This window comes from Argentina silus (assembly GCF_951799395.1).
Source record: "Argentina silus genome assembly, chromosome: 11".
Taxonomy (NCBI): domain Eukaryota; kingdom Metazoa; phylum Chordata; class Actinopteri; order Argentiniformes; family Argentinidae; genus Argentina; species Argentina silus.
The window spans coordinates 14,898,699-14,907,233 of NC_139665.1; the positions used below are offsets into that span (position 1 = coordinate 14,898,699).

Genomic DNA, 8,535 nt, shown 5'->3' on the forward strand with positions numbered 1-8,535 from the left:
AATAAAAAAATGAATTGAAAAACATATGCACTGTTCAGTCCCCCAGTATCGTTCTCCCACTCTCTCTCTCACCACACACACACACACACACGAGTTCACAGAGTTCTACTCCTCTCCCACTCGTTTGGATCCACCAGAACTGCTTGCAATTAACTAAATGAGCAAACATTCCTCATTCCTCCACTTACTCAGACCCCTCTAAAAAAAATTATAACTCAGACCTCATTTTGTAACGGGAAGGCAATTGAAACAGAGGAGCAGCCAACATGCCACAACATTTACAGTATTTTGAGTCAGTGGTGCCATAGTCTACAGCTGGAACAGAAGGGGTAAAATGCACTCTGACCTATTGCACGACAGGGATTACACACACACACACCCACCCACACACACACACACACACACACACGCCAATAGCACTGTGCGAGCCTTCACCTACTCTGGTAATCTTTAAAAGAAAAAGAAAAAAAGTTACATAAGGGGTTTCCATTTGTGAAATGCTGCCACTGCAAACCATGACCAATCTTATCTGCAAATGCAGTCATTATTAAGGGTTTTTCAAGAAATTGCATTTATGCTTCTGTAATCGCGTTTTCCCACAGGTTGTCGTGACGCCCACCGCCATCATCTGTGACGCAATCGAACTGCGTGACTAATCTTGTGGGAAGTGGAATAATGGAGAGCCGTGACATTAAACTGATGTCACACAGCAAATGTTGTGAGGGTGTCGGGTGGGGAAGCCAGACTGACCGTGACCGTGGAGGGATTGGGGTGTCATGACGACATCACTTCCTCTGCTCCTAGCCCTACGCCGACAAGCTGTTGAATGACCACACTGATTCAGCGGTATTGACTCAGTACAGGGCTGAACCAACCAACCAATCAATCAACCAACCAGCACTCCTAGTGTTATTGACCTTACAGACACGCTAGCGGTGAGGTACCTTGGGGTTTGTGTTTGGTTTGGGACGGTCCAGAGGTGGGGCAATGGGCTTCCTCAGGGGACGCTGAAGGGAAGAGGGAGTTGTATGTGGGCCGAAAGAGAGGAGGAGGGAGAGGAGGGTGTGGAAGAGGAGGAGGATGTGGTAGACGAGGAGGAGGAGCAGGAGGTGGAGGAGGCAGGGATGAAGAGGAATGCGGGATGATCAATCAGCATCAAAATGAAAGGAAGGAGATATGGTAGCTAGTGCAGTTCCAGCAGTGTGTGTGTGTGTGTGTGTGTGTGTGTGTGTGTGTGCGCCTGCCCTGCACGCCTGTGGTACTCTAAGATCCATCATCTCCCAGTCCACATGATAGCATTCCTCATTCCGTTCCATGCATTAACAACAAGCTTGTCGTCCTCCGATTTCTACCTCCACCAGCCTCCCCCTGCTGCAGATCTGCTGCCCTTGGCCCCGGCCCCTGGGAAGGCAGTCACAGGGCAACAGAACTCTCTGCCCACACAGCGTCAGGAAACGGACCGTTAGGCCCGGCTCTTCCATCCATCAGCAGATTCCAGCATATCCGCAATATATTTCCTTCTTCAACCTTCACTTCACAGTTCCGGCCGGGGGACGGACGAACGGCATGAATATGTATTAGCATCTGACCTGACTGACGCTAATTCCAGTCAGTGTGAATGGAGGAGCGGACACTGTAACTGGCAGGGGTACGTACAGCAATCCGAACACGTCCCAAGTACGTTCCAAACTTCCAAAGTGCTTATGCCATTATGTAACGCCAAGCGTATAATGTCACACTGCAGAAGAGCATCTGCTAAACGGAAAATATGCAAATGTCAACGCGGCCGGCTCCGCAATTGATTATGCCACGGTTCACTGGAGCACTTCAGCCATAAAAAAAAAGAGGCGGATGAGAGAGATAAGAGCAGGAACAACCACAGGAGAGACGGAGAGATAAAACCGAAGAGAGCGTGGGGTTTTCTAGAGATAGGAGGAGGAGAAGGGGGGGGGGGGGGGGGGGGGGGACGTTCGCTGGCCTGTACAGACGAGGGTCATATAGTCACCAAGAGAATTACATAAGAAGTCTCTGATGGCCCCTGCAGTACCTGTTCTACTGTCTTTATCCCTCAAGTCCAGGTTGTTGTTGCCACTACATCTCCTGCCCCACCCTAACCCACCCACCTGGAGCAATAGACTGTGTTGTATGCAGGAGAGACGTCAACAACATCTCTCCATCTTTACAATCACTGACTGAACAGATCCTGTTTTCAGAACAAATGGGTCTCTGGGAGTCACTGTGACACCGCCCTCTCGCCTCGCAAGGTGTGATTACACAATGAGAGAGGAGCAGGGGGGGGGGGAGGGAGAGAGAGAGATATTGACATTGACTGTTTGAGAGAGAGAGAGAGAGAGAGAGAGAGAGAGAGAGAGTGAGGACACACACACACACACACAGACTAATCGCTCAATGTCATCATCACAATGGAGAACGGCATTGCTGTCAAATAGATACTGACAATGATTTAGCATGACAGAAACCCTCTCTAAACCAAACACCATGAGGAAGACACATCTTAGAACACTGAGATCATTGCGTCATGGTAAGATGAGCTGCAAAGGTGACCTTGAATGTTCTAGAGCGTGAGTGCAATCGGGTTCCAGCGGCAATGGTGTACAGTACCAGTGCAGACTGGTTTCAGGGGTGAGTATACTAGTGCAAACTGTTTTCGGGGGGTATCCAGTGTCTGTGCAGGCTGGTTTAGGAGGGTATCCAGGGCCTGTGCAGGCTGGTTTAGGACGGTATCCAGGGCCTGTGCAGGCTGGTTTAGGAGGGTATCCAGGCCCGTATAGGCTGGTTTCGGGGTATTCAGCGCCTGTGCAGGCTGGTTTAGGGAGGGGGGATCCAGTGGCTTTGCAGGCTGGTTTAGGGGGGTATCCAGTGACTGTGCAGACTGGTTTAGGGGGGTTTCCAGGCCCGTACAGGCTGGTTTAGGGGTATTCAGCGCCGTGGTATCCAGTGCCTTAAGGGCATCAGGCCCGATGGCTCGTGTCCTGGCCGCTGACAGAGGCAGGGTCTGCTGGGTAATGCGTCTCTCTCAATGTCCTGTCCGTCCACAAACTGCTGCGCCAATGGAATTTTCCACATGAGAGCCTCCCCCCTCTGTGCTCCTAACACCCTGCCTCAGCTCCGACCTCCGCTACACTCCCACCACCCACACCCCCACTCCCACTCCCACCCCTACCACCCCTACCCTCCTGACCTCAGCATCAATCCTAGGCAAATCCACCTCCACAAACCTCACAGAGCCAGAGAGCAGCGGCAGCATCACTAACAACGCTGACAGGGCTGCGAAGGGACTAGAATATAAACACTGCCCTCTTCCTCATCGCCCTGACTTCCACGTTAGCGTAGCATCATCATCGTGTCTGGTGTTTTGGCAGTGCGTTCTTTCTGACCGTGTTTGGTGGCGAGGATCTCCAGCTGTGAGGGCTGTGTGACCTTCCCCTCCTGCAGGCAGCTCCGCTGACAGGGATTAGAGAGGAGAGTAGAAGTCCTAACGCCACCACACACACGCCTGCCTGCCTCCCGCCCGATAATCCAAATCTAGGAGGGGAAGCGGATAATCTCAACCACTGCAGCTGGCTGGAACACGCCGTACACACGCACAGAAGCACACACACACAGAAGCACACACACACACCTTACATATCCCTGGGAAGTCATGAAAGCCAGATTGCCTGGAGAGTGAGGGTGAGAGACGAGCATTGGGACAGTAATATGGTTAACAAGGGAGCGGCGGTACTGGTGATCTACATCCCTGTCATCCACAGCACAGAGACGTCTCACAGGGACATCTCAGAGACGTCTCACAGGGACATTTCACAGACATCAGCAGCCTGATTGGCTGTGAATGTAGTCTGGGTTAGCATATGTCGACAACCTCTGCTCAACATCATCGTTGATAACGTTATAGTCTAATAGAGAAAAGAAAATAGTGCCTTAACGCTAGAGGCTGGAAATAGTACAGAGTACGAAGTTCACCTTCAATAATCGTTGAATGAGGAGTGATTTTATGAGGAGACATTGTTGCCAGATTGTATTGTCAAGATGGTGTGATTAGGTTTGGGGATTGATTGTATGAAAATGAACTACGTGTGCTAATCTGATTTTCTTCTTTCATCAGATCATCTCCATTCAAACAAATACAACGTACACTGTCTCTTTATCTGGTCGACCTGTGTTTCAATCGATCATTAACCCAATCAGGGCTTTAATGATACACCTCATTAACTCAGAGATTCCACACATTACAGGGTGTTTCTGTACTCCTAAGTACAGTATGTCAACTAGGCCTTGGTAGAGACTACGTGAAGTGTATATTAGAACTCTCCATCCCGCCTCCTCCCCCCCCCCCCCCCTCCCCCTCCCCTGTCTCTTCTAAGAACCTGCAAGCATCTTGTTCCTCGTTGTGTGGTTTCAGCAACAAGCACAGCCTTTCCCCATCAGGGGCCTGTCACCACACAGGTCAAAGGTTAACCAGAGACATGCAGTGCCAGTGAAAACAAACCCACATGCCATGCTAAAACACACATGTGCTTTCACCCCAGGTTACCTTGAGGGTTTAGAAATAAGGCTTCGATGGTTTAAATGGGTCTGACATTTCAGAGACGGATGTCAGCTACGAACTGAATTGCTGTCGTTTTGACATGGACCACAAATTAACAACTGTGTTGCTTTTGTCAACAACGTTTTTACAGCCTTACTTTATACACATCCTATCCAAATCACATTTTTCACAGTAGTTGCACAACATTGTCTGTGGACAAAAGCCCATGACAATGTTCAAAGAGAAAATGTTGACTCTCTCGTGGCACAGTCTAACTTGCACAATCAATACTGCAATGCGGGGCACTCCACCGATGTTGCAAAACTGACATTACAGCATTTCTGTCAAATTCTGTTCCCTGACACAACATAGCAATTTTCATCTGCTGAGGACAGATGCACCAAAACCAGATATCCTCACAGACATACTGTACACAAACAGCGTGGGAGGAGGTCTACTGTGAGAGTACACTGAACCAAGCAGAACCAAGCACTCCAGAAACAAATGAGTCACTCCAGGAACTCCTCGGGCAGAAATACTGGATTCCTGGAGTCCGACATTAATCCAGAGATTCAATATCAGACTATTTGTTTTGCATTTGTGTGAGTCAACAGAGGCTGTGTCAGCTCCACACCTTCCCGTTTCTGGTGACCTGTATTAACCTCCAGCTAGCTAGTGGCTGGGGGGGGCTGCTTCCCTTCCCTTCTCCTCAGCTGAGGGGATGTGGTGGGCAGATTAAGGCTGGCTGACTGATTACAAATAGCTGGAGAGACGCTGGCTGTGGAGGAGTTCAGTGAACTCTAGTAACTGGTTCCCTGAGGCTAGAGGAGGGCGAGCCCACAATGTAAACTCAGCCCTGAGCTTGTGAGTCAGTCAAAATATATCTCTCTTCCCCCTCTTCCCTCTCGCCCTATTCCTCCCTCAGCACTGCACCTCCAATGTTCCCACCGGGGTTCTCACCTGTGAGTCTAGAGAACACAGGAAATAGGAGGGATGATCAGGGGAAGTAACAGGGATTTAAACTGGGCTTTCGCTGCCAGAGCCACACATCGTCAGCTAGGGAAGGAAGGGGGGGGGGGGGGGGGGGGAGCAGCAGTTCCAAAGGTGGTCATGATCAAGTGTGGTTTGGGAGAGAGCTTTGTTTGTCTTGTTGTTGTATGCGTTTAGGTTTTGCATAGGTGTGTGCCATTGTTTGACTTGGGTGTGGTGGCAATAAAGCTTCATTTCAATTCAATGTCTACATTACACTGCTCATGTTTGTGATAGACACGAGTGGATCATGTGATGTATGCATGGCAGAGACACCCTTTCTACCGGTTGACAGTTTCGGTCATAACACCAGGCAGGAATGTGTCCTCCTCCCCTTTGGCTGGGAGAAATCCCCTGACTGCTGCATCACTCCAGGGGGTTATATAAGAAAACCCAGTGAACTACATCAAGTGCCAAGGCACACCGCCTGCTGTGTGTGGGTACATATAGGTGGGTGTGCATGTGTGTAAAATAGAGAGAGATAGGAGTGTGTGTGTGTGTGTTAGAGAGAGAGGTGTGTGTGTGTGTGTGTGTGTGTGTGTGTGCGTGTGTGTGTGTGTGTGTGTGTGTATTAGAAAGAGAGAGAGAGAGAGAGAGAAATGTGTGTGTGTGTGTGTGTGTGTGTGTGTGTACTAGAGAGAGAGAGAGGTGTGTGTGTGTGTGTGTGTGTGTCATCTTCTCAGATCAATAAATAAACCTGGTGTTCAAACAGAGGCAGGGCTCTGTTGGAGTCTGATAACAGAGCACAGCTGGGCCAAGAGCCTGGTTATCCACTGAACAAGGAACAAAGACTGGACAGTTACATTCAATCAGTGGTCAGTGACAACTGGGTGAGATGGGTAGGGGTCTTTAACCATTAAGTACAAAGTAGGGTCCAGAGTTTGTCTTGATCACAAGACCTAGCCAGGAAAACCTCTAGGCCCTCTGCGATAGGCTATAGCTACACTATAGTCCTACCCATAACCCATGTCTAAGGCCAAGAGTTTTTTTTTCCTGAATCCTGACCATGTAAAGTTTCTAGGAAGAACTGTGGGCCCTATACCAATGAGGGCCTAGTCATACAGTCGGCCTACAGTGCAGGAGTGTATCCAGCAAAGGTAATAGATAAACCTTTCTTGCAGAAAGGCAATTCACCAGGTAAACAAAAACAATTGTGAATTGTGGCAATGACCTAAATGCACCCGTCATGCACACATGTCTATATTTGTTCATGAGCACCATTACATTGTCAATTTGACATCACCTAGAATGGCATATAAGGGCGACGTGAGCATAGGACAATAATACTCACTCGTTTTCTAGCAACGTCATACAGACGACCTCTTTGACACCCGGATTGTTGGCCTTTTCACACGAACAGCGCTGTAGGTTCCAGGTCGCTACTCGCACCACCGCCTTCCCATCTCGCAACCCCGAGGCGGGCTCCACGTTGGGGCGCACCGAGATGATCTGTGTCGGCCCGCCGGCGGGGAGATCAAGATCAACACTTCGAAGACTGAAAGAAGTTGGGCTCGGGTGAGATTTTGTTGTATACGTTAACCCTCCGTTGGTGTTGGTGGACGGTGTTCTAGAGCGCTCCACAAACACTAGGAAGCGGATTTTGTCCAATAGAGAGGAGTTGATGTTGTTGACCCTCACCAAATCTTCAATGCTTTTAAACGGACCGTTCTCCGCGCGATAGTCCACGATGTTCTTGGCTATTTTCTCCGTGATGCCACGGATACTCATGAGCTGCGCCGGTGTAGCAGTGTTAATGTTCATCCCGGTGGATGACAGGTGCTCAAAGTCTTTACGCAGCGACGACGGCGAATGCTGGGATGAGCTCGTCCTACTCGATACGCATATCTCCAGCTTGATGAACTCCAGTTTCGCGGCCCCGACCCCACTCACCAGCGCCAGGTCCTCCACCTTTTTATAGCCTCCGATGCAGTCGCGGTACTCCACGATATTCTGCGCTACCGTGCGGTTCACCCCCGGCAGAGTCATGAGCTCCTCCTCGGTGGCAGTGTTGATATTCAACCGCTCCTGGTTGACGTTGATGTGGCTGAAGTTGCACGCCGCGCTGAACTTGCGCTTGCTGTTACTGAAATCCATCGGGTCTTTGGGGATAGAGCGGTGGCACCCCAAATTCCCTCCCATGGTTAGGCTTGGAACTGTCTAGACCGCAGGCAGAGGGGCTCTGCACGCTCGCAATGTGGAAAAGTACAGAGCGGTTGATCGATCGACTCCTCCTAAGATACATGCACAGCATGCGAAGACATTTGTAGACGTGACAGTAATATTAATTCACAAACATACAGCTGTATGTTCAATTACAGAATCTTCGTATGTTCGGCTGCTGCACGGATAAACTACATAATAAAGCCTATAGAGCACAACAAGTAGCCTAGTTCGTTTTGGTTGTCATATATCCAATTATGTGGCCGTTAACGTTCCCAATTTATTCTTATCGTTATACTTCTTCGTCATACGGCCTTGGTCAATACAGTATTATTCAGTGAAGATGCAGACTGTCGGCGTCCACACCGGTTAGTCATCCGAGAGAGACTGAGCTGCTCGGTGTTCGCACCAAATGCCATATGGTCTCTTCATCAGTACAAGGGGGCGTGGCTCCGACCTGATGGACAAATCATTTTTTCTCTAAAGAAATCTTACCATGCCCTTGAAACCATCGCATCAGGTACATGGTATTGTAACATGCATACATATACATGATTATGATACTAGGAGAGGTAACAATTCAACAGCACTGAATTGTATTTTGTTTTATGACAATTGTAAATCATTTGATTTTAAATGTATTAACTTTTTGCACTAACAAAACAAACGTCATGCACAAAAAAGTATTAATTAACTTTGAAGGTAATCCTTCTGTATGAATATTACTTCAACGGATTAGAACGCTTTAAACCACATCAAACGCCCTACGTTACTTTTGTGTTTGTTATAAACCTCTT

General features: G+C 48.9%; 1 protein-coding gene across 1 annotated transcript in view; it reads right to left on the reverse strand.

The window, feature by feature from the left end:
- eepd1 (endonuclease/exonuclease/phosphatase family domain containing 1) overlaps window positions 1-8,097 on the reverse strand; it is a 16,246-nt gene extending 8,149 nt beyond the window's left edge. The window contains exon 1 of the mRNA XM_083680187.1: window positions 6,870-8,097. Coding sequence (XP_083536313.1) covers window positions 6,870-7,717 — 848 coding nt within the window. The 5' untranslated portion in view covers window positions 7,718-8,097. The remainder of the gene's footprint in view (window positions 1-6,869) is intronic.
- Between the last annotated feature and the right edge of the window lie 438 nt (window positions 8,098-8,535).